Source organism: Esox lucius, chromosome 20, assembly GCF_011004845.1.
Source record: "Esox lucius isolate fEsoLuc1 chromosome 20, fEsoLuc1.pri, whole genome shotgun sequence".
Classification (NCBI taxonomy): domain Eukaryota; kingdom Metazoa; phylum Chordata; class Actinopteri; order Esociformes; family Esocidae; genus Esox; species Esox lucius.
The window spans coordinates 28,142,529-28,168,917 of NC_047588.1; the positions used below are offsets into that span (position 1 = coordinate 28,142,529).

At 43.7% G+C, this 26,389-nt stretch overlaps 1 protein-coding gene across 5 annotated transcripts in view; it reads right to left on the bottom strand.

The window, feature by feature from the left end:
* myh14 (myosin, heavy chain 14, non-muscle) overlaps positions 1-21,064 on the bottom strand; it is a 35,192-nt gene extending 14,128 nt beyond the window's left edge. For 2 of the 5 annotated variants that reach the window (XM_020041159.2, XM_013139374.3), the window contains exons 1-19: positions 20,880-21,064; positions 15,344-15,536; positions 11,999-12,205; positions 10,706-10,862; positions 8,779-8,806; positions 8,215-8,329; positions 7,425-7,472; positions 7,215-7,226; positions 4,116-4,208; positions 3,834-3,897; positions 3,567-3,665; positions 3,277-3,420; positions 2,850-3,064; positions 2,599-2,751; positions 2,313-2,486; positions 1,772-1,945; positions 1,469-1,583; positions 938-1,006; positions 1-203 (exon numbers count right to left, since the gene is read on the bottom strand). In XM_020041159.2, the coding sequence (XP_019896718.2) occupies positions 1-203; positions 938-1,006; positions 1,469-1,583; positions 1,772-1,945; positions 2,313-2,486; positions 2,599-2,751; positions 2,850-3,064; positions 3,277-3,420; positions 3,567-3,665; positions 3,834-3,897; positions 4,116-4,208; positions 7,215-7,226; positions 7,425-7,472; positions 8,215-8,329; positions 8,779-8,806; positions 10,706-10,862; positions 11,999-12,205; positions 15,344-15,523 (2,250 nt within the window). In that variant the 5' untranslated portion in view covers positions 15,524-15,536; positions 20,880-21,064. The remainder of the gene's footprint in view (positions 204-937; positions 1,007-1,468; positions 1,584-1,771; positions 1,946-2,312; positions 2,487-2,598; positions 2,752-2,849; positions 3,065-3,276; positions 3,421-3,566; positions 3,666-3,833; positions 3,898-4,115; positions 4,209-7,214; positions 7,227-7,424; positions 7,473-8,214; positions 8,330-8,778; positions 8,807-10,705; positions 10,863-11,998; positions 12,206-15,343; positions 15,537-20,879) is intronic. The other 3 variants (XM_020041160.2, XM_020041158.2, XM_013139375.4) reach the window with 3 other exon arrangements.
* Positions 21,065-26,389: the final 5,325 nt, after the last annotated feature.

Consider the following 26,389-nt stretch of genomic DNA (forward strand, 5'->3'; position numbering starts at 1 on the left):
TTTCTTCTCGTGGTTGGGGATGATACAGCGGAGGAAGTTGGGGTTGGTGTTCCTCAGTGTGGCCATCAGCTTGGTGAGGGACTCCTTGTAGAGCTGGCCCACCGTCCTGAACATTCCTTTCTTCGTCTTCAACCCGGGCCCGAAATTGACCTGTCCACTGTTGGTGTCATTGGACACCTGGTCCAGCCCCACAATCCTCTCCACTACAAGCAGAGGACAACCCAGTTAGAACAGCTCTCATTGGTGGATGGTGGAGGTACCAGAGCTACATACACAGTGAGTTTGGCAAACTAGTTTTGAGATTTGTACTGGGGGCCCGGTTGGTACTAGGGACATTCTAGTTAGAATGCACATTAGAATGTTGCTGTTATAAAGGGATTGGGGCCAGCTTGGAAAACAATTAGCCAAACTGTTTATCTGTGGCTCTTAATATGACCAATATGACAACATGGTATATTGATGAATTTATAAAGGGCTCGTTCACAATGCAAAACAGTGCATCATTGTTTGTGTCCAATTTATCTTGACCATTCCAGTTTTGAAATATGTTGGGCAAAACCTCTTGCAACTGTTTAGGTATTGTGAACACAGCCCTGGTGAGGACATGAGAGCATGCAGTACACCATACTGTGAATGTCTTTTGTCTGCACAGTCACAGTACGATGTAACAGTCTAGAAATGAAGCAGATTCTCTGAAAATGTTGAAGAAATGTACAGAAAACAATGCACGATCACCACACCATCACAGCATTGTCGCTCAAGGCAACAACAACAACAAAAATGGAGTAGAAATTCTTGAATGAAAGCTAACACAATGCTAATGTTACATGACAGACAACACGGAACAAGCATTCAGACGACAAGGCACTAGGCAGAGAGGGGAATGTGTAGGAAAGGTGGAGCAAGGGATGAAACAAACAGATAGGAGGAAACCTACTGTCAGAGCCATTTGTCTGCAGTGTGGCATAGGAGTCAAAGAAATATACACGGGGTAGAGTCTGAATATCTGAGGGGGGGGGGGGGGGGGGGAAAGAGGAAGGATAAAGGGGGTGAGGAAGAGAAGAGTGAGGTAAATCAAGAGAGAGGGAGGCGAGGAGGTGGACAGAGAAGGAAAGTACGAGAAAAGCAGGAAAGAATAGTGGAAGGGAAAAGTGTTGAGTAAAACAGAGAAACAGGGAAGAGAAGGAAAACAGGCAGATGAAGACAGTGAGGGGTTATCAGATTAACAATCAAAGATTAAATAAAAGAGTATGAGAGAGAGGGAGAGAGAGAGAGAGACAAAGGAGTTAGTTTGTTTTGCTGAATTATTTCTGATTACTGATTTGAGGAAAACCCTAAAGGGGAAAGATGGATTTCACCTGTCAGAAAAACAGTTAGTTCAGTGTCACGTCAGTGTAAACTTTGACAGAAGGTACAAGTAGTGTGTGTGTGTGTGTGTGTGTGTGTGTGCGTGTATTGTATGTCGTACCCTCTCTCCAGAGCTCAGATATGAAGTGATCAGAGGACTGGTGGAGGAGAGACGCAACATTGTCATTCAGAGGATCCATGTTCTTCACCAGCCAATCATCTGCCTTATAGTCCACCTGACAAAGAAAACCATGTATAGGAGGGTTTTAGAAAAGCTTTTCCGCAAGGATCCGAATTTCATGGGTGGAATGGCTGATGGACAGGGCTCTAGTGTCCAGAGTAAGACAGAAGGAGGGAGGACTGATAGTGGGAGAGGGGGTGTGAGGCAGAGACGAAGAGGGAAATCCACTGGTCGATAGACTACCTTTCCTGCATAGTGTATGATGGCAAAGTCTGCCTCTTGTCGTATTTGACGTGGTTTGAAGAATTTAGGATGTGTCCCCTGCTCGGCAGACAGCTTGTCCACAAAGGACCGGTCTGTCGCCCGTGGAAACCAACACTCCTCATCCAAAAGGGCTAGCACACCAGGGGGGTGGGCCTTCAGTGAGACAAAGACAGAGAGAGGTAAGAATTATAACAGGTTTTTATTCTGGGGAGGTTAGAATCTATGATTATAACAGGCCTTTATTATGGAAGAGATTAGAACCATGATTATAACAGGCCTTTATTCTGGGAGAAGTTAGAACCCATGATTATAACAGGCCTTAATTCTGGGAGAGGTTAGAACCCATGATTATAACAGGCCTTCATTCTGGGAGAGGTTATAACCCACGATTATAACAGACCTTTATTCTGGGAGAGGTTAGAACCCATGATTATAACAGGCTTTTATTCTGGGGATTTTTGAACCCATGATTATAACAAGCCTTTATTCTGGGAGAGGTCCCAGGTAAGCATGTGTTTACCGGTCTCTCAATGAGGTCGATGCAGGGCTGCAGGTCCAGGCCAAAGTCAATGAAGCTCCACTCGATGCCCTCCCTCTGGTACTCCTCCTGCTCCAGGATGAACATGGTGTGGTTGAACAGCTGCTGAAGCTTCTCGTTGGTGTAGTTGATGCACAGCTGCTCAAATGAGTTCAACTGTGTAGGGGAAAGAGAACGACATGTGAGAGAGGGGAGGTCAGATATTTACGTAGTGAAGCTCAGAGGAAACCCTGAAGAGGTGTCAACACACGGACACCACTACACACACCTGGAAGATCTCAAAGCCTGCTATGTCCAGTATGCCGATAAAGGATGCTCCCTGCCTCTGTCTTCGGTCCAGCGCTCTGTTGATCCTGTGCACTAGCCAACGGAACAGACGCTCATACGTAGCTTTGGCCAACGCTTCTACTGCAAAGTCAGCCTAGAGATGGGGGAGGGAGGGACCGTGGTTTGGTTGATCATCAAGTATTTGCCTTGTACACAGATTGTTCGTTTGCACGTGAGCCTGTCTCGTCTCACCTGTTCTTTGGTCTGGGCCTTCTGGACGTACTCTCGTCCTACTTTAATCCTGGGGGTGAGGATGGCCCGGGAGAATTCTAGCACACTGATACCCAGCAAGTGGCACAGTTTCTGGGCGGCCGTGTCGTCTGGCATGGAACACTGGTCTTGGTTCTTCTCCTTCGTAAACGAGATGTTACCAAACTGGAGCACGGCTGAGATCACCTTTAACATGGCTAGCGGGAGGGAAGATCACCAGATCGACATAAAGAGGGATTGAGAGACAGGAGATTTAGGGAGTGGGGAGTTGGAAAAAATTTGATTATTAGATATTTTCCTGAACCAAAAACAAATTCCTGCTCCCGTGTTCTGAGTGAAGCTCAGTCTACCTCCCCAGGTACTCATTAATTCATCTATTAATTCATCTATCCATCCCCATCACACTTACACAGAGACTCCTCTGGAGTGAATCCCATGATGGCCATAGAGTCCATGGTTTGGGTGAAGTTGTCAGCATCACTCTGGCCTGGAACAGGGATTGCACCTCCACTCAGAAACCGGTACTGGTCAGCACTGCCCAAGAGAAGATCCGCTACGGACAGACACAGAGAGAAAAGACAGGAATCGCTAACATTCTTCACCATATTGAATCCAATGTCCTTTTTCAATAATAAATTCAACAGATCTGCCTTTTCACCCGCGTCCCTCCCTCCCCTCTCCCCCTGGTCCTCCTGTCACCTCGGGTGGCTTCTGAAGCTCCACACATGAGTTGGTAGAAAATGTGGAAGGTCCTCTCGTCTTTGGCCTGGCGGATGGCTCTGGACTTTTCCAGCAGGTCTGAGGTCATGGGTTAAGGAAGCGTTCAATAGCAGGATCCCCAGACACAATCTCAAATTACTTTTGCATCCTCTACTTCAATGAGGTCACCCACTAGTGAGCATACTAATGAGCTCCAAAGGTAACATTTAGGTTTGGAAAAAGAGTCTGACTGCAGAGGAAGGATACAGGTTTCGATGTTGGCACCGACAATGTATCCAGCCACGTCGAAGTTAATACGGATGAATTTGCCCTGGGAGATGAGATCAGCAGAGATGTGGCAGTTGACTATGTAACATTGCAAAGCACATTTTTTAAAAATAAATCTAGACAATAAATGGGCCTTTCCTCAATTTGATTTGCTAAACTACTGCATCCTCAATCCTCCATCATCCTCTGTCATCACATTTTAAAATCTATTTGTGTTAACATGACCAATTGGTGACAAATAGGGGTAAAGGCCTTTCTTACAAATCTGGAGGAGTTGTCGTTCTTGACGGTTTTGGCGTTTCCGAAGGCCTCTAAGATGGGATTGGCCTGTAGCAGCTGCCTCTCTAGCTCTCCCTGGAGGACAGGACAGGAATGGGATCAGCTTTTTTTAGTGTCAGGAATGGCATCAAAAAGTAACTGTACAGCGCACGTCTAAAATACTATTCCCACAAACCCATGATAGAAAGCAGGAACACAGTGGTTTTCAGATACAAAATGCAATAGCATCTTTACAGGATGAACCCAGAGAAATCTAGAGCTGAAAATACCTATCATGTGTTTTTCTACAGAAAGCTTTAGCTTTAGCACTGAGCAATCTAACAATCTTATCTCATCCATTATCTTTGGATTTAATGTGTCTACATGTTGCCTTGCCAAGACAGGGGAAAGGCAAGAAAATAAATAAGTTGGATACAGCTGAAACAGCACCGAGCACATGTACTAGCTGTGTCAGTTGTACTATTTCACATGTATTTGTTGTCAGTTGAGAACCACTGCATTAGAAAGAGAGATGCAATCAACTGTGGGTAAAACTACAGCCAAACTAACTCTGTCTAGAGCTTTAACTATGGCTGACAAATTGGCGCCAATAAAGACTGCTCAAACAAATGAAGGGAACACGTAATCATCCCAGTATTACACACCCTGTCAATTAAACTTCAGGGATATTAATCTGTCCAGTCAGGAAGCATAAGTGATTGTGAATCATTGTCATCCATTTGGTGTAAATGAAAGTGACAACAGGCGCACTGGAGAGGCAACAACAAGACAACCCCCAAAAAAGGAATGGTTTTGCAGGTGGTGGCCACAGACAACTGCTCTCTACTGTTTTGCTGGTGTCCTTGTCACCACTGGTAGCGTGAGGCGGTACCTGCAGCTCATTCAGGTTGCACAGGTAGTCCAGCTCATCCAGGATGGCACATCCATATGTGCCGTTGGAAGAAGGTTTCCTGTGTCTCCCTGTACAGTCTCAAGAGCATGGAGGAGATACCAGGTGATGGGCCGTTACATGAGAAGAGCTGGACAGAGCCGTAAAAGGGCATCAACCCAGCAGCAAGACCGGTATCTGCTCCTTTGTGCGAGGAGGAACAGGAGGAGCACTGCCAGAGCCCAACACAATGACCTCCAGCGGGCTACAAGTGTCCATATTTATGACCAAACTGTCAGAAACAGACTCCATGAGGGTGGCATGTGGGCCCGACATCCTCTAGTGCTCACAGTCCAGCAACATGTAGCTTGACTGGCATTCACCAGAGAACACCAGAATTGGCAGGTCCACCATTGGTGCCCTGTTCTCTTTACAGATGAGAGCAGGTTCACACTGACCACATGTGACAGACGTGAAAGAGTCTGGAGGTGAACGTTTGTGGTGAACGTTTTGCAGCCTGCAACATCATTCAGCATGACCGGTATGGCGGTGGGTCAGTGATGGTCTGGGGAGGCATATCCTTGGAGGGTCGTGCAGAACTCCATGTGCTAGCCAACGGTACCCTGGCCACAGTTCGGTACCGGGATGAAATCCTCAGACACATTACACTGGTGCAGTGGGCCCTGGGTTCCTCCTGGTGCAGGACAATGCCCAGCATCATGAGTATGTAGGTCGTTCCTGGATGACAAAGGCATTGATGCCATTGACTGGCCCTCACGTTCCCCAGACTTGAATCCAATTGAGAACCTCTGGAACATTATGTGTCGGTGCAGTCAAACGCCACCAAGTAGCACCACAGACTGTCCAGGTGCTCACTGATGCCCTGATCCAGGTCTGGGAAGAGATCATTCAGGACACCTTTCGTCATCTCATCAGAAGCATGCCCAGACGTTGTTTGGGAGTGCATACAGGCACATGGGGGCCATACACACTACTGATTCACATTAAGAGTTGCCATGATGAAATTCACACAAGTTGGAACAGCCTGTGATTTCAATTGTTTGCTTTGATTTGCGGTGTGATTTTGAATCCAGCCCTCAGTCGGTTGGTGATACTGGTTTCCACTGACTGTTGTAACGTCACTTTGTCCTCAACAAACTACACAACGTACCGTAAAGATTTTGATTTTTCATTGTGTGATTTAGGTGTTCCCTTCATTTTTGTGAGCAGTGTAGTGCCTGTGGCTGTAGCATGGAGTTGTACCATTAGCTGTATCTCTGGTGTCTAGGCAACTACGGCGCAGGGGTTTAAAGCAGGAGGTTAAGAATGACAGCCAAGCAGCAATCAAAGCACCAGAAACACAGCAGGAGGCCAGAGCTCTGAATGAGAATAAAGCTCAGACTGTGAACGGTGCAGATTGACAAAGCACTAAGTCCACTCACACACACACACACACACACACATACACAGAAAATCACACAGACAGGTATGCATTGAAATTCCTCAACAGCCACAATGTGAACTATTCTACATGGGAAAAGCCATCCGTTTTGGGCATCATTCATGGGTGTGGCTGCTGGTATGTAAGGCAGGAAATGATTCACTGTAAAGGGAGGATGGAGAGGAGGTATACAGCTGGTCTGAGAACAAGCAATAAACACCGCCCCCAACCTGCCTAGCAGATCTAAACAGACTAGATAGGTTACATGTGATTATGCCTATCTAGTTCCTTGAGATTAGTGGTCATTTTCAGACCAAGCTTTTGTTTATCATCGGTGAAAATGCCAAAGCCAAAGCTTTCCCCGCTATGGATGGGATCAACATCAGCCGTGATACAGCAAACAAGAGCAATTTCATTGGGCAACTGTATGATTTGATGACTGACAGGTCACCAGCTATAATCCAGCCAATCGGGACATTAAGAGAGATTAATAGACCCGCCCACCACTTATTCTAACACCCATTGGGTGTTGCTGAAGATAAACCATACAGAGAAAAGCCAAACACCCACAGACCCCATAGAACAGCAGGGCTTTCATTCAGGAGGGAGGCGTGCTAGAGAATGTTCTGCTGCAAACATTGTGTAGAACAAATTATTCTCTAATACACAATAAAAAATTGTCAGTTCTATACATTATATATTTATCTGTGTTTACCCTCCTGAATAAGCCCATGGTGGTGGTGAAAGTTATTATACTTTATTTTATACTCACATAATGCATACTCTGAGAGATTGAGAAAAAGGGGATGGTTAAATAAATGGATAAAAAAAAAACAACAGACCAAAGAATGCAATACTTACAAAATCAAACAAAATCTTTGACAGTTTTAGAGAAACCTATCAGGGGTTAGGGTTGTAATTCTGAAGCAGCTCAAGAACGTGTAGGAAAAGAGGTGAACACAGAACAGGACTGCCCACTCACCCTGTTCACCAGAGAACTGCCCCGGGGCAAAGATCTACTGCCCTCCGTCTGAACACACGGAAGACAGGGAGGAGAGGAGAGAGAGGGAGGTTGGAGGAGAGAGGGTAAGACAGAGTGCAGGATAGAGAGGCAGGAGGGAGAGAGGGAGGAAAGGACAGGAGAAAGAAGAGAAGGGAAACAGTAGAAAACAGGGAGGAGAAGAGGCAGCAGCGGGAGGAGAGAACAGGAGAGAGGGAGTGAGAGTAGAGGGCAGGGATAACAGGAGAGAGGGAGTGAGAGGGGAGGGCAGGGAGAACAGGAGAGAGGGAGTGAGAGGGGAGGGCAGGGAGAACAGGGAGGAGCAGAGAAACAGGAATGATTATAGAGGTCACTCTATAATGATTCCTCCAGCAGCACTTGATCAGCATGAAGAACAGTAAGTAACACAATGTGTAAGTCAACCCATAGTTTCAACATCAATAATTCATTCACCTTATTAGTCATCCCTACAACACTCCTCCCCTCCTCCTGTTCTTTTTTCCCCTCCTCTTTTCCTTCTTTCCTCCTCATCTTCCCTCAGTCAGGACAATAAACCACCCAATAACCCATAAACAACTCAATCAGTACTCGCCCAAATTCTATCCTCCGTCTTCCACCCGCTCCATCTCTCCTGTCACATCCTCTTCCTGTTTCCTTTGTTCCCTGACTCAGCTATTCTTTCCTCTCCCTCTTTCCTCCCCCTAACCCTCCATTCCCCACACCTGGCCCCTCCTCTCCTCTGATCTTTCTCCTCTCTCTCTTCCTGGTTTACCTGTGAGGTGTCCTTGTTTCTACCCAGAGTTCCAGTCTTATGGGATGAGGCCACGTGAGCCAGATACTGGATGACCTTCTTGGTGTTCTCAGTCTTTCCTGCTCCTGACTCTCCTCTGGAACACACACACACGTGTAGAAGATACACATAAACACAAGGACAAATGAACACATTCGCCAACATATATAACAATGTAACAGAAAAGACACACACACACACACACACATCTTGCATATAATAGATATATATAAGTGGATAAACAATGCAGGCCACAAATGAATTGTTTTCCTATATAAACATGAGCAGGTGTGCAGGATACAGACAATAACAGTGGTGTTTCTTTTGGATGGGTATAAAAGAAAAGACAGCAGACAGACTCGGGTCAAACTAAAAATACTCCTAGTATTGAGAGACTGGGCCATAACAAGATACAAACAGGATTCTCTCACAAACTGATCTTACGTCAGCTTCAGTAAACAGAGACATTTAGACAGGCAGATAGACAAACAGAGACAGACAGAAGACAGAGACAGACAGACCAGTAATTAACGTAAGTTCACTAACGTGCAGAGGATAGATTGGTCTTCTCTGTCTGTTAGGGGAAAGAAATAACATGTTACTGTAAAATACAGTCTTACACTCATATTAATCATTCATATGAATTCAAACCTAATCTAAACAACACAACTGTCTTACAGTACATTAGGACACCAATAGACATGGTCACTGCAGTCAATCTATCTCATGGAACATGACCGAAACACAAAGGATGTTGCCATGTGTGTGTTTGTGTGTGTGTGTGTGTGTGTGTGTGTGTGTGTGTGTTTTTAACAGATATCTGCCTGAGCAGAATTATCATGAGGCCAGGAGGTCAGAAACACACAGAGCCGGTCTCTCCAGACAGACCTCAGCTCCCACCCACTCTACACAGACTGCAGACTCATGAGACAATAGCCTGATTTGTCTGTGAACTTTCTGGTGTGTTTGTTTAAAAGTTTTATTTGACACACAGATACAGACAAACACAAAGAGACACACAGACACACACAACAACACACACAGAGACACACAGAGAAACAACGAGACACAGACACACAGAGACACACACAAAGACACACACAACAACACACACAGAGACACACAGAGCACATGCAGAGATACAGAGGCACACAGACACACAGAGACACAGACACACAGAGACACACACAACAACACACACAGAGACACACAGAGACACACAGAGACACACAGACACACACAGAGACACACAGAGCACATGTAGAGATACAGAGACACACAGACACACAGACATGCAGACACACACAGACACACAGAGACACACAGACATGCAGAGACACAGACATGCAGAGACACACAGACATGCAGAGACAGACAAGCAGAGACAGACAGAGCACATGCAGAGACATGCACACACACCAATTATACTGGTTTAATGATTAATGGGATCCCAGATGCAGACCTGTCAAATAACAGAGAGACATGGAGAAAGAAAGATACACACAGAGACAAAAAGGGAGAGAGATGGGCAGACAGAGAGGGAGACAGAAACATCCAAACAGAAAGAGAAAAACAGGCAGAGAGAGGGAGAGAGAAAGACAAGCAGACAGAGAGAGAAGGAGAGAGAAGAGTGCCTGTCTTGTCATCTAACTAATTGACCTCAGGGCAAACATCTTGCTCAGTCTGTCAAACAGGTTTCAGTGTCTGTGAGTCACACTCCTATCCTGAGACTTGAGGCGTGGGAAAAGTGTTAGAAGGAGATGTAATGTTATTACAACCACCAACACACTCTGATAACCACTCTGCCCACAGTTGAGTTAGGGTTACCTTGTAGCGTGCTGCAGTAGGCTGCCTGTTAAAAAAGGCATGTCTGTTTAAGGAATTAGAGGTCAGGGGTCATGGTTACCTTGTAGCATGCTGCAGTAGGCAGCCTGTGATGAGGCATGTCTGTTTAAGGGGTTAGAAGTCAGGGGTCATGGTTACCTTGTAGCATGTTGCAGTAGGCAGCCTGTGATAAGGCATGTCTGTTTAGGGGATTAGAGGTCAGGGTTATGGTTCTGTGTTACCTTGTAGCATGCTGCAGTAGGCAGCCTGTGATGAGGCATGTCTGTTTAAGGGGTTAGAGGTCAGGGTTCATGGTTACCTTGTAGCATGTTGCAGTAGGCAGCCTGTGATAAGGCATGTCTGTTTAGGGGATTAGAGGTCAGGGTTATGGTTCAGTGTTACCTTGTAGCATGCTGCAGTAGGCAGCCTGTGATGAGGCATGTCTGTTTAAGGGGTTAGAGGTCAGGGTACATGGTTACCTTGTAGCATGTTGCGGTGGGCAGCCTGTGATTAAGCATGTTTGTTTAAGGGATTAGAGGTTAGGGGTCATGGTTTCCTTGTAGTGTGCTGCGGTAGGCAGCCTCTGATATGGCATAGATGTGAGGGGGCATGTCTGTTTAAGGGGTTAGAGGTCAGGGGTCATGGTTACCTTGTAGCATGCTGCGGTAGGCAGCCTCTGATATGGCATAGATGTGAGGTGGCATCTCATGCCGTTTCTTCCCCCGGTACATCTCCACTATAGACTCTGTGTAGATGGGCAGGTTCTTATAGGGGTTGATCACCACACAGAAAAGCCCAGAGTACGTCTGTAAACACACACACACACATAAATGCTCTTTGAGACATGCACAGTCTCACTATAACAGCTGCCAATGTAGCCCTATGTCCCTCAATGCCCCAAACTGCAAAGAAATGCCACACACATGCACACACCTCCACTATTTAGGCAAGAGGCAGTCAGCTGGTATTCTGTCTATAATGGAGTGGCCAGCACAGTCACCCGATCTCAACCCTATTGAGCTGTTGTGGGAGGAGCTTGACCGTATAGTACATAAGTGCCCATCAAGTCTATCCAACTTGTGGGAGGGGCTTCAGGAAGCATGGGGTGAAATCCCTTCAGATCACCTAAACAAACTGACAACTAGAATGCCAAGGGTCTGCAAGGCTGGAACTGCTGCAAATGGAGGATTCTTCTGACGAAAGCAAAGTTTGAAGAACACAATTATAATTTCAATTAAGAATCCTTATTTCTAACCAGTGATTATATTTCCTGTTCATTTTGCTATATTTCTCTGAATCATGACTGCTGGTCCCTCTATCTACCCACCTCCACACACACTCTTCCCTCCATACACATTGTGCATAGGTGTGTGTGTGTGTGTGTAATGGGCTGAAATATGAGGGTTAGTATACTGCCTCGTCCACCTTAACGCCCCCATTATCTATCCATTGCTGTAAAGCAGATAAGGTGAACATAAACAATCTTGACATTCCTTTACACAGATATACAATACAAACGTTTCCCACCCCACAATCTAACTCTATTTGACACAGCTATCAAAGCGCCGACACAATGTCCCCTTCTTTTTGCTTATCCAGTCTCCTTTCTACCTCTATATCTTCCTGGTCCTCTTATCTCGACCTGGGTTCATGAAACCAGAGATGCGGGTCTCCTTTCCATGTGTCTTAGAGATAAACAACACTGCTGAAACCGAACCTCTTCACACTGATTCACAGTGATGTCACTGTACTCTAGCAGGAGTTCAAACATTACTGGAATGGTTGGGGACCCTGGTGTTCCTCATAAAAATAACATGTGACGGCAGAGACCGTGAGCGTAGTTTGTGTGTGTATTGTAAACTGATATCTCAACCCAGAGTAGTACATCTGTGGCTGTGGCTGTAGTGTGTGTGTGTGCAGTGTGTGTTTCGTGGGGACTCACGTATATCAACCCAGAGTAGTATCTCTCTCTGAGGTTGTGCAGGACGGAGGCTTCGTTGAGACAGGTGAGGTCGGCCATGTCTTCTACCTTACTGAAGCGGGGAGGATTCATCCTCTGCACCTCCTCCCTGGACAGGGTGAGCTTCCTCTGACTGTCCGTCAGCTCCACCTCCACCTCATCCCCATGTTCCTCACGGATACTGGCAGACTGGGGGGGGGGTTGAATGGGTTTAGACGGGTGCCTTGTCGGCCTCTTGAGCCACCCCATATCCCCATACCCACAAGACATGGTGGACCATCACAATCATGGTGTCAAATACAGGTCAATAAACCTGGATGCTGATTTGCTGACAGCTGCAGTATATGAGACCAGATACCACAGGGGAGGCAAAAATGATTTGCGTGGTAACTGTCTTATATTTCCAATTCAAGGAAACAGGAGGGGGATAAGCACAGGCAAAATCCTAGATGAAAACTTCCTTCAGCCTGCTTTACACCAGACAGGGTCTGGGTCACATTTTTCACCAGCACAAAAAAGAAAAACACTTGGTAAAATTTACACTGGAGTTGGTAATCCAGATTAGAGTAAATGTTTCTGAAAGTCATGAGTAAAACACTTATCTATGACAACATGGCAAGACTTGTCAGCAACTTGGCAAAGTTTCTGTTCACCCATGATCCCCAACACCCTCATAGAGCCTGAGGGCCTTTGGAACGAAATACAGCAAAATTCCAGTGTACAAAGCTTTCAGGGACGTACCTTAGAAAACGAATGGGACATTCAGTGATTACATTCGCCACGTGACATGGATTTATCTAACAAAAGTAAATTGGGTTGGCAACAAAAATCACACTTTGTGATCACATTTGGTGACCAAAATTCATAATAAAATTTTGTAATCACACTTCGTAACCACACTTCATAATCACATTTTGTAATCCCATTTCATAATCACACTTTTTAACGCAACCAAGAAAGTCCCAGGTGTGTGAATACTGACGCAATACAATCCCATTCATTTATTTTGAAATAGTTATATTTATGTTGATAATATTAAAACGGTTTGTGTTGCATGGATACCACGGCTAAGGGCTTTGTCCAGGCAGTCTGGTCAGGTGTGTCTAAGAAAAGCTATTGGCCATAGGTCCTTCTCTACTGTCACATGACAAGAGGAGGTGGGAAGCCATACACATCCCTGGTGACAGACACACATGGAATAAAACAATGCACTCATTGATACTGGTGAAGATGTCTGGACTGAGGATGAGGTGGACAGAAATAGATGTATGGAAAAGAAAGGAGAGAGAGGGACACATAGAGGGGACAAAAGCCCACGACATAGAACAGCCCTTATGCCTGAGGGGGCAGGAAGTGATGAACTCTGAACTAGCCAGGTCACAGGATTCGACTTTGCTCTGCTCCACTCAGTTCTGTTTCCAGGGTATTTCTGCCTGGCACACAGCCCTAATCTCAGAGGAGGAAAGAGTGTGACCACCACATACTTGTGTGTACGTGTGTGTGTGTGTGTTTGTATGTGTGTGTGTGTGTGAGACTGTGGCCTCTTTAACATTAGGAGGCTGAAGGAGTGCGTTGTTCTATTCCTAGACCTCCATATTCGAAGAGCACAGCAGAGAACAGACAGAGAGAGAACCCCACATATAATACTGTACTGTACTTAAAGAATCCCAGGCACATTGTAGAACATGACACGTCTTAGAAGAGTCTAGAACAGTCTTAGGACTACTGCCACCTAATGCTGGTATCCATGGTGGGGTGGACATCATGTTGTGTCTCATACAACGATAAGTTTTAGTATGCAACACATAGAGCTGCTTGATGTAGATCAGAGAATGCTCACTGAGCAAAATAATTTGAATGAAATATTTTCAACATCCAATGCAGAGACACTGGTCATGGTGGTTGGCCAGTAAATGAGAGGACTGAAATCGGACAGACTTGTCAAACACATGTGGGTCTATGTATGGTAATTTGCGGTGGGCGTGATACATCATTTGTGTGAGATGGTGAAAAAGAATGATACTTTAAGACAATGTAGTCAGACATGACCACAGGGCCCCTTCGATATTGTAGGCCTCCCTTCATACACAGGCCAGACAGGTTACTCCTATACATTCACTCAAGCTAAATATATTTGTGCATGGGAAGACATAGGAAGACAGAAACCACTCACTGGGGCCCATCGTGTGTAGTGCAAACACTGTACATACATCAAGCACATTTCCTGCGATTCTACACATTGCCCCATGGAGCGTTTTTCCATCGGGGCCCTGCCATGATACATATTTTTTTCATCCATGCTTTTATTTGCATCAACAGAAACAGTTCCACCCCTAGAAACGAGCCTTGTAACATACTGGTACAGTTATTTTAATGATGTATTACAACCTGGTTTCTATTAAGGCCCAAAACATTTAGCCTAAACACAGTGATTATGACGTAGGCCTACATGACAGGGCAAAATGGGGTACAGTGTACTCCAGGGTAACACAGAGAAACCATTTCACGCCATTGCTGTCATTGTTGACCGGTAGCAGATGTAGCAGATGTAGCCGAGGCGGTGATCCGTCACCATGTAGTTAGCGAGGAATTACAGCGCAGTCTACATGAACTCTGGGATTCTCCGCTGGCTGTCGGAAAAGGCCTTAACAATGTCCTTTGACTACACGTCTAAATGTACAGTATGTTTCTAGCCAATTGCCCTTTATGACCATAATTGAATGAACTTCAATGAGCCTCAAGACGAGGAATATTTCTCTCAAGTGAAGCACACAACAAGTTGACCAGGATCAATTCTACTGTGGGTTTGCCTGTTACTTCCTTTCCATTACATGTGAACTGCTCTAGCACCTTTAAAGCATGTCTCAGCAAAAATGTTTTTGGTAATGTTCCATATTTTTCTAATATTTTTTAATGGTTCAGAGCCACAGCTGAAAGACTACAGCAGTGGTTTAGCTTTTGATTGGTTCTCAAAGATTGTTGTCAGATGAATACATAGAGGTCCACTTCCCTTACTACATTCTACAACTTCCTTCCTACTGATTCAAGGTTACACTGAAATCATTTTATCCCAGGGGAAAAATCCCTTTGTGTATATCAGCCATTCAGTTGTGAATGTCCCACTCAACCGCATAGGGCTTAAAATGGACCAGAGGAGGACCAGGCTGGGTAACTAAAATCTTGAAGGGTTTCAACAGTGTTTGCATGCTCTTGTTCCAGCCTATAGTATGTAGATGACCATTATGAGTGGTTCAGACTGGCTCCTCTCCTCACCACAGGCTAGCCTCCACATTGATTATGACCCTTGGTTCCACCTAGCCCACTCACCTCAAAGCCTTGCTTCTCCGATGGAACCCAGACAAGCCGCTTGGCCGCCCAGTCCGCCTGGCTGGAGGCGGAGAACACATGGCCACTGGGGGTAGAGGTGGAGGGAGAGCCTGGCACTGTCCCCGTAGACAAGAAGCGGGTGACATCATTCGCAACACCGCCCCCTGACGGCCTGGACATGGTGCTGAAGGAACTGAGAGAAAGAGAAATAGAAAGAGAGAAAGGGGAGCGACAGTGGGTGGAGAGGGAGATAGAGCAAGTGAGAGAGAGGGAGAAACAGAGAGAGGGGTGTGGATTAAGAAACAAGGAAGACACTGTAACACATTTTTTTATTAAGTCCCATTGCTTTGTTAGTGTGTGAGTGACTGGAGGAAGACGTGCACAATCAGACAGTGACAGGGATGTGATCCTGCTCTCAGGGCACCAGTGGTGCTACAGCAAGTACACCGTTATAAGTAAGTGCTTCGAATCAAGTACACCATTATAACTAAGTGTGTTGATTCAAGTACACCGTTATAAGTAAGTGCTTCGAATCAAGTACACCATTATAACTAAGTGTGTTGATTCAAGTACACCATTATAACTAAGTGTGTTGATTCAAGTACACCAATATAACTAAGTGTGTTGATTCAAGTACACCATTATAACTAAGTGTGTTGATTCAAGTACACCATTATAACTAAGTGTGTTGATTCAAGTACATCATTATAACTAAGTGCTTTGAATCAAGTACACCAATATAACTAAGTGCTTTGAATCAAGTACACCAATATAACTAAGTGCGTTGATTCAAGTACACCATTATAACTAAGTGTGTTGAATTAACTCATGCCAACTGAGCTGCCAGTTTAATATTAATAGAAAAAAAGTCATGGGGGGATACGATTCATTCAAATATATTTATGTCAAGGCCCACATCTAATGTCCTTAGAAGAAGGTAACCCCAGCACAACTCTATTTTCCTGATGATAATTTAGCTCATTTGGACATAACAAGGTATGTTACATCAACCAACTCTATTTTCCCCACCAATTAACGCATAGAGAACTAGGCCTAAATCCCCACAAAATGTATAATTTAATATAGGCCTACATAGGTGATGTTATGAGTTTAATCACAACAAAATTCTCATTTCAAATTCATGTAATTGAATTGGTTTTGTAAAAATATAAATTACATACATTTGTAGTTTCGGCCATTTATTATGATATTATTTATATTCTGAACCACAGGATATTAGCTCAGGTCAGATTTGGCATATAAGTACATATAATTTACGACCATCTATCAAATAAATGTCAGTATGCCCAAAGAATATAAGGAACACACAAGCAACCACATGGCAAAACCAAAAGTGAAATATGAATCTAGACTTCAATCATGAAATGCTCTCCATCTTTGAACAGACTCATAAAAGATACATTTTGAGCAATATAAAGTATTAGGTTGAATTTATTTTTAAAAGTTCCATAAGTCCATGTCCACTTTCCTGTCTCCTACTCTTTATAATCATTCTAAATAAATAATTGAAAATATTTAGGAGACTTTCCCTATAAAATATTTGCTGAAGCATTGGTGTTTTAAGTATTTTCTATTTTTACAGTGAAGCATAACATGTACACACACACACACACACACATACACACACACACACACACACACACACAGAAAATGAGAGCAGTAGGACCACACAGCCCAGATACCATATAGACAGTCAGAGATAGCCTAATTGGAAGACAGAGGAAATCAAAGAGACATTTAGGGTGGAAGAGAGGGAGAAAGAGATGGGATGAATGGAGGGGAAGAGAGAAGAGGGATTCATCAACTGATTCTCTAAACTGACGTGACAGTCAGAGCTTGGAGAGACAAATGGAGATAGAGGAAGAGAGCAGGAGTTCAACTCCACAAAGGCAGATATTACTGTACACTTTACTGTAAAATGCTTGAGAGATGACATCATAGCCACTGTACCAAGAGTAGGTAATTCACTGACCGCAGAGGACCTTAGGAGTCAAACTCTGTATGACAAAGATAATACTGTATATCAATGTACCTCGCTTTAAGAATCAAACCATCCATGACTAAATACGGAGGTCATTATCTCCCTTAAGTCAAATAATATAATTGCAGAAAACTCTAAAGCAACAGATTAATAACGGCTTGATCTGCCATCAATCCAAACGCAGTGCTTTTATTTGTATATTTAAAATACTACTTAATATTATACAGCTGCATACAAATATTCCATGAATCTGACACATAGAAGTACTAGTCTTAAATGTGCTTTAAAGCCTTTAAAAACTAAAACGGATTGATTTTTGATTAATCTCAATCATCTGTGGCTTTTTGCTTACAGCTTTATTGGTTTGTAAACATTACTGAATATGTCTACCCAAATATATTATAATTTGGATGGAAGTCAAAACCTTCTGCCTACAGTATTAAGTGCACACTCAACCCAAGATATTTTGCTTTTGCTCTGAACCAATGCAAGGCAAGTTGGGGAAAAAGACCCAGATGATCCTTAATGGTTCTGGATCAATGTTCTCCAGTCAGATCAATCAAAAGTGAACCTAGTTTAAGTCCAGACCTAAACCCATTGACATGCTGTGGCAGTACCTGTCCAAAGTCTGTCCCTGTCTAAAAGGTGTCCCTGCCCAAAGTCTTTCCTTGTCCAAAGTCTGTCCCTGTCCAAAAGGTGTCCCTGCCCAAAGTCTTTCCCTGTCCAAAGGGTGTACCTGTCCAAAGTCTGTCCCTGTCCAAAGTCTGTCCCTGTCCATAGTCTGTCCCTGTCCAAAGGGTGTGCCTGTCCAAAGTCCTGCTGGTTGTGTTGCCTGACAACCCCTGATGATTCCAGCTGTCACTCCGCTGACCATTCCTCCCCCCCGGGTTGTCCCTGTCCTTGTCCATCTGGTCATGCTTCTGACCTGGATTATGTTTTATAGACTCTGGACACAGGCCACATTTATTAATTACTACAATTTGTACTGTTAAAATGTTCACCCGGCACAGCCAGAAGAGGACTGGTCACCCCTCTGAGTCTGGTTCCTCTCTAGTTTTCTTCCTATGTTTCAGCCCCCTTTTAGGGGGGTTTTCCTAGCCACTGTGCATCAACACTGTTGTTGTGTGGTCTTTGGGGTTTCAGGCTGAGTGTTTTGTAAAAGCACTTTGTGACAACTGCTGATGTAAAAAGGGCTTTATAAATAAATGTAATTGACCGTTTTATACCTAAAAAAATAAGTTCATACTTGAAAACACAAAAATGTCACTGAGGTAGTTTTGCATAAAGGAGTGGGCCAAAATTCCTCTACAGTGCTTTTGTTTGGTTGCAGTTATTGACGCTGAAAGTGGTGTAACCAGTTATTGGGACTAAGGGGGCGATTATACTTTAACAAAGGTTTTTACTGAAAGGTGTTGCATGGCTTCTCAAAATATGTAAACAAAAATGTGTTTGAAATATTTTTGTTTGTTCACTCAGGGTTTTGGTTGATGATGTGATAACATTCAATGTAAAACATTCTGAAAATCGATGGGGAAGCTTTTTCACTGCTCTGTCCTCTATTCAGGCAAACCTAATTCCATTCATGTCTTTCTGTCCGTCTGACTATGGCATCTGAGTAAGTGTACATCCACACTCATGCCTACTCCTGTCTGGCTGCCTGTCTGTCATACACACGTTCATGATGGTGAGTCACCCCATCAGGGGGAGTGTGGTTCATTCCTACTTTTTGGACATCATCATAATTATGAGGGAAAATACAGGCTAACATTATGAAGCTCTATTCAATGAAATAAACTGAGACAAAGTAACTTAGCTCAGTACACTTTGCATTCACAGCTTTGAACTACCTTTTCCCCACCAAAACAATGGTGACATTCCTTGAATGGAATGGAATTTGGAGAATGAGCTGTTATCTTACAGAAACATTAATACAGTGTAACAGGGTGGAAAGTGATTACAGAGATACAAATAAAATGTGCAAAATAATAATAAATACGATAATTATTAGTTTTCTAATGTTTTTTAAAAGAAAATGTTTAACTAGGATTATAAAGTAATAAAATGCAGTACACATATTAGATTATATGGCATATTTTGATCATAGAAATTGATAAATAAAAAGCAGACCAATGGCAAAAACGCTTCCTAGGACAGAAAGTGTCCAAATAGGGTTTCTCAAACCTCTTCTCTGATTCTCCAGAACTGGAATACTTTATTCAGTTAGTCAACTAAACATCAAGCTTTCTTGGAAGAAATAAAGGTACTATGTAGTAGAATGTCTCAGAGGGAAAATGAAAGAAACCACCAAACTGGTTAGATTTACTCCAAACAGTATCTCAAGTCTAGCATAAGAGACCTAACAAAAAGCAACTTCATTATTTCTGATAGAAATGCATGAGAGACAAGGTAAAGAATGACCATGCGTAACCATCAGATATACCGAGGCATTCTTGATCAATTTACAACAGTGTAATGTCTGTACGTAACATATAGTCACTAAGGTTTACACATAACATCCAAACAGGGCTGTCTTTGGTGCACTGCTGGATGGACTGAGGCAGCTAAGCGATGTGCCTAAATCCTGCTAAAAGACCACTGCTCTTTTCCATAGCAACACTCAACTTAACACACACCCCAATACACCATTACACTGCAGTATTAAAGACAATACGTGCGGGTTTGGAGCGAGGTCAATGCGGGGGCTGCGGGAGGTGTGTGTGTGTGTGTGTGTGTGTGTGTGTGTGTATTATAGGCGCATGGGAACGCCTTTTCTTTACGCTGCGATTTTACGAGAAAACCCCAGTGTTAAGCGGTGACATTGTGACCAAACCCGCCCGAAACTGTCACAGCAGACAGACAATCAAGCTCCCTGTTCAAAATAATAAGTGTGCTAACCGGCGCTATAATGACACGAATGACTCCAATTCTATGTATGACCTGCTACAGCACACTACCCGACAAAGACATGAAGCCAAACGTCAACCACACCTCGAGCATAAGGTATGAATAATTATTAGAGGATTCATCATGGCCCTTGTCTAATGATGGACTCATGTACCACATAATAGAGAGCTTATAAGATGTAGCCTTTTTAACTGGGGTGGCCAGACACGCATGTTGGTTAAATAATAGCGTAATAATAAGAGTATAACAATAGGTTAACACCAATGGTCTACGAAAAAGAAGAAATAATAGCGGTATTGTCTGATAATACACACTTAATGAATCAAGATGTACAACTGCCTGTATTCTCTTGTCTAACAGCCTAACGTTAGAATATTGTCGGTTTGATAGGTGATCGTTTCTACCATCGGGGGCCTGTCTGCATGTAAACCCGAGGGCCAGGCAGCACGCCGCTGGAAGGTCTCTAGCTGTCCCCAGCTATTGGGTGTCATTTTCGGCGTTATGCCTCCCGTATTTAGACTATCGTAACCAAGCTATGTTAGCAAGTAGCCAACAACGAAATATGATATGTTGCTGTGCGCAGGATATAGTCTGGTCCGCCTGAATTAGAGTATTAACTAAATATCTCACCTTCACAATGTTCTCCGAGACGCGGGTAAGGCTAGGGCTCGAGGAGAGGGGAAAAAATGCAGTTTCTCAGATTATTCCTGATTGATATGAGGTGCGAGGAGTCTGGCTACCGCAAATGCGGCTTTTATCATTACACCGCTGTCTTCAGTCGAAGCCGCACTCACATTCTACAGAGAATAAAACAGCCATATGGGTAAGGGCAAGCGCCGGCTTCGGAGCAGCATACCCGCTTCCTGTCCATTAGCCAATGAAATAAAATTACGTCGATTGTGGTCCCGCCTCTTGAATAGAGTCTTCGAATCAAAATGTATAACTTTATCAAATCCCCGCCCAATGAATGATACAATCCAGTCCCGCCCTTCCACTGGCACGGCTACCAGCGATAACAAATGGGTCCCAATTGTCACACATCTGACCAATCAGACGAAGGATTGGGCAGGGGTATCATTTTGACAGACTTGTGAACTGCCAATTGAAGAAGAATAGCAGGTGCCCATGCGGTTTTCCCACGATGGGGTAGCGTGGATACGGATATTTGCGCTTAACACGGAGATGGATAGACGACGCATTCCTATAGTTTCCGTTATAGCAGATGCGAGAGAACGAGCAGCCAGATACTGAGCACCATTTAATAATTCTAATAACGGAAATGAATAAAATAAAAAATTAGTTGTAGATAATCTCAGTCTGACTGGTAGTTTTGGTAGCTTCAGGAATTCAGACATTACCTATATCTCTTCAATGGGAAGTTACTCATTTTATACAGTACCAGCCAAAAGTTTGAACACACCTACTCTTTCAACACAATTAAATAATTGATTTGGAATCACAGTAAACAAAAAGTGTTTAACAAATCAAAATAATTTTATATTATAGATAATTCAAGTAGCCACCCTTTGATCTTTGAACACTTTTGGCATTCTCTTATCCAGGTTCATGTGGTAGTCACTTTGAATGCTTTACCAAACGTCTTGAAGGAGTTCCCACATTTGCAGAGCACTTTTTGGCTTCTTATCTTTCCCTCTGCAATCAAAATAATCCCAAACAATCTCAACTGGTTTGAGGCTGGATGCTTGTGGAGGTTAGTTCATCTAAAGCAGAACCATCACTCTCATTCTTGGTCAGATAGTCCTTATACAGTGTGTCTTGGGTCATTGTCCTATTGAAAAACAAATGATTGTTCCAATAAATGCAAACCAGATGGGATGGTGTTTTGCTGCAAAATGCTGTGGTAGCCATGCTGGCTAAGTTTGCCTTGAATGCTGAATAAATCACAGTGTCACACGCAAAGAACCCTGACACCATCTCCAAGAACCAAACATTTAAAATTTGGAATCATCAGACCAAAGAACAGATTTCCACTGGTGTAATGTCCATTTGTCATATTTCTTGGCCCAAGCGAGTATCTTCTTATTGGTGTGTTGAGTAAAGATTTCTTTGGGGCATTCAACCACGGCCAGATTCACGCAGTCTCCTCTACACAGTTGATGTTGAGATATGTCTGTTACTTGAACTCTGTCAAGCATTTATTTGGGCTGCAATCTGAGATGCAGTTAATTTCCTGTTTCTAAGGCTGGTAACTCTAATGAACATTCCTCTGCTGCAGCAATGAACTTTGCAATAAACTTTTAACAAGACGCACCTGTTAATTGAAATCCATTCCAGTTGACTCCCTCGTGAGGCTAGCTTAGGGAATGCGAACAGTGTGCAAAGCTATCATCAAGGCAAAGGGAGGAAACTTTGAAGAATCTACAATGTTCTGTGGAACACTTTTTGGTTGCTACATGTTTCCTTTATTTTATCTCTTCATCCTTTTTCTACAATGCGAAATGTTTAATGTCCCACCTAGGTTACCTAATCTAAACTTGTAAGCACTCAGCAGGGTAACAGCGCTGGAAAATATTAAGAGACAACTCCTCATTTTTCTTAAATCAGCATCTCAACATGTATGGCAGCCATTCCATTCCAGTATCTGTCAATTCCACTGCAGGCACAACTCAATTTACTTAATGAGGTACTGATTAGGTGATTACCTGAACCAAATCTATTTTAATGAGGAAAAGTATAAAAACCACTGCTATGGTCATCACAATCCTCTTGCAATAGGACCTGGATGGCAAAAACAGTGCAAGTTGTACCTCAAAGATAATCTTAATTTTAAAAAAAACTATTCAGTATGATGTTGTCGTGTTGGCCCCTTCTAACCAGGACCTTCAGCATGCGCTGGGACGGTTTGCAGCCGAGTGTGAAGCGGTGGGGATGAAAATCAGTACCTCCAAATCCGAGGCCATGGTCCTCAGTCGGAAAAGGGTGGCTTGCCCACTTCAGGTTGGTGGAGAGTGCCTGCCTCAAGTGGAGGAGTTTAAGTATCTAGGGGTCTTGTTCACGAGTGAGGGAAGGATGGAACGGGAGATTGACAGACGGATCGGTGCAGCTTCTGCAGTAATGCAGTCGATGTATCGGTCTGTCGTGGTGAAGAAAGAGCTGAGCCGCAAGGCGAAGCTCTCGATTTACCAGTCAATCTACGTTCCTACTCTCACCTATGGTCATGAGCTTTGGGTCATGACCGAAAGGACAAGATCCCGGATACAGGCGGCCGAAATTAGCTTTCTCCGCAGGGTGGCCGGGCGATCCCTTAGCGATAGGGTGAGAAGCTCGGTCACCCGGGAGGAGCTCAGAGTAGAGCCACTGCTCCTCCACATCGAGAGGGGTCAGCTGAGGTGGCTTGGGCATCTTTTTCGGATGCCTCCGGAACGCCTTCCTGGGAAGGTGTTCCGGTCCCGTCCCACCGGGAGGAGACCCCGGGGAAGACCTAGGACACGCTGGAGGGACTATGTCTCCCGGCTGGCCTGGGAACGCCTCAGTGTCCCCCCGGAAGAGCTGGAGGAAGTGTCTGGGGAGAGGGAAGTCTGGGCATCCCTGCTTAGACTGCTGCCCCCGCGACCCGGCCCCGGATAAGCGGAAGAAGATGGTATGGTATGGTATTCAGTATGACAAAAGAGTTGAAAAGAAAAGCTTTGAGGGAGGAAAAGAAGGGTTCAATTCTGGCTTTACTGCCAGAGGGATACAGTGAGCATCAGGTTGCTTCCATCCTGAAAATGTCATAAGAACAAGGTCAAGCAACAGACATTGGGGACAACAAAGCTACAGACTGGCAGAGGGCGAAAACGACTGTCCACTGACTGAGATGACCGTCAACTAATTTGAATGTAGGATGACATCAAGTGACCTACAAAAATAATGTCAAACTGCAACAAAACAGGTTCCTAGGGGCAAGACTGAAGTTGTGCAAACCTAGAGAAAAGCCCTTCATCAATGAGAAGCAAAGAAGAGCCAGGCTGAAGTTTGCAAAAGACCATAAGGATTGGACCGTAGATGGATGGAGTAAGGTCATCTTCTATGTAAGGTAATCTTCATTAGATGCCCAACACCTGGTCATCTAATGGTTAGACTGAGACCTGGAGAAGCCTACAAGCCACAGTGTCCTGCACCCATCGGGCAGGACGCATGAATCAAGCCAAGTACAAGGTTATCCTGGAAGAACACCTGCTTCCTTCTGCTCTGACAATGTTCACCAACTCTGAGAATAGTTTTTTCCAGCAGGACAATGCTCCATGCCCCAAAGGCAGGTCAATCAAGGTGTGGATGGAGGACCACCAGATCAAGAACCTGTCATGGCCAGCCTAATCTCCAGACCTGAACCCCATTGAAAACCTCTGGAATTTGATCAAGAGGAAGATGGATGGTCACAAGCCATCAGACAAAGCTGAGCTACTTTTTCAAAGCTGATCATTTTTGTGCGAGGAGTGGCATAAGTCACCCAACAGCAATGTGACAGACTGGTGGAGAGCATGCCAAGACACATGAAAGCTGTGATAAAAAAATCTGGGTTATTCCACCATATATTGATTTCTGAACTTTTTCTAAGGTAAAACATTAGTATTTTGTCATTGAAAATTGAATATGAATTTGTTTTATTTACATTATTTGATGTCTGAAAACAATGTATATTTTTTTGGTTATTTTGACCAGTTGTTTTCTGAAAATAAATACTCTAAATATAAATATATTTTTGGGAATTTGGGAATAATGTTGTCAGTAGTTTATAGAATAAAACAAAAATTTTACTCAAACACATACCTATGAATAGTAAAACCAGAGGAACTAATAATTTTGCATTCTTGCTACTCAAGTCCTCTATCATTCTCTATGGCATGTGCTTTGCTGAAGACTGCATCCCTGGGTGTCTTGGAGTGGGACAATGTAGAACCTAAACACTGACCTAAGGTCATTTGGGGTTTTACAGTAATGTCAGGATTTGGAAAAGGTACTAAGCCAGCCCTAGACCTGTTTTGCGGTTGACTAGTGGAAATACGGTGCTCCTAAATTGAATAAACGCCCCAAGTTCCTTATAGCTTATATCTCCCAGGCTATAAAAAAACTACAATACAGACATACCAATCAACATGTTTTATTTGCTCTATAGCTCCATTCATTTTCACATGGAAGCACTTTCTGCCCAAAAAAAGTAGTGACATGTATTTTTTGAACAGAAGGATGGGAACATTATACATGGGTGTAGCCTAGATTCCCACAGACATATGACCTGAAATATCCGTATGATGCCCTGAAATCAGTTTAACCAAACAGAGTCATACTTTAACATTAAGGTAGGAAAAGCCAGGCCAATATACCACAGCTACGAGCTGTTTTTTAGACACAACGCGTCAGTGACTGGATGCAGTACTTAGTCTTGGTATACGGCATTATAACACAAACCCCTGATATGCCTTGTTATTATAGTTATCCGAGTCATTCCTGTTTTGTGTGTCTCATATACCACAGCAATCAGCATTCAGTACTCGAACCGCCCAGGTTTTAATGCTAGGTAGAATCCATTAGTTCGCCAGCTGACTTCCCTAAATGTTAAGATGTTGAGAAAATCATGTTTTAGAACATCAGGCTCAAAATGGACAGTCTTAATGACTTAACAACCAAAATGATATCAAAGGATACATTTTAATTGACCTGAAAATCAATAGTTATTGTTTGATTAGCTGACTAACTCATTGATTGTGCTCGGTTCTGTAGGCTACCCCCCAGGAAGTCATCAGGTTGTTATGTTGTTATGGTATGTTTAAAAAAAATAACAATGTACACAGAGGTCATAGTGATGTGGTTATGGTTTAAGATAACCGCCACAGGAAGTGCAGCTCTGTATCCGTGGAGACTAAGGAAAACAAGGAAAAACACAGAAGCTGAATAAATGTCAGTAACACTACTCATAACTGATCAATACTGTTGTAAATCAAATAATAGAATCTGCAATTAATATCCCTGGTTCTTGTTAAAATCTTCAGTGTTTTTGTGTGTGTGCGTGCACGTGTGTGTGAGAAAGGTCTTTTTACATACGTGACGTCTGAAAATGCATTTGCACCACCCGTGTTTTTTATCTGTGATATTTCCCTTTCAGTCAATACTGTGTCAACTTCTGTGCAAAGATACAAGTA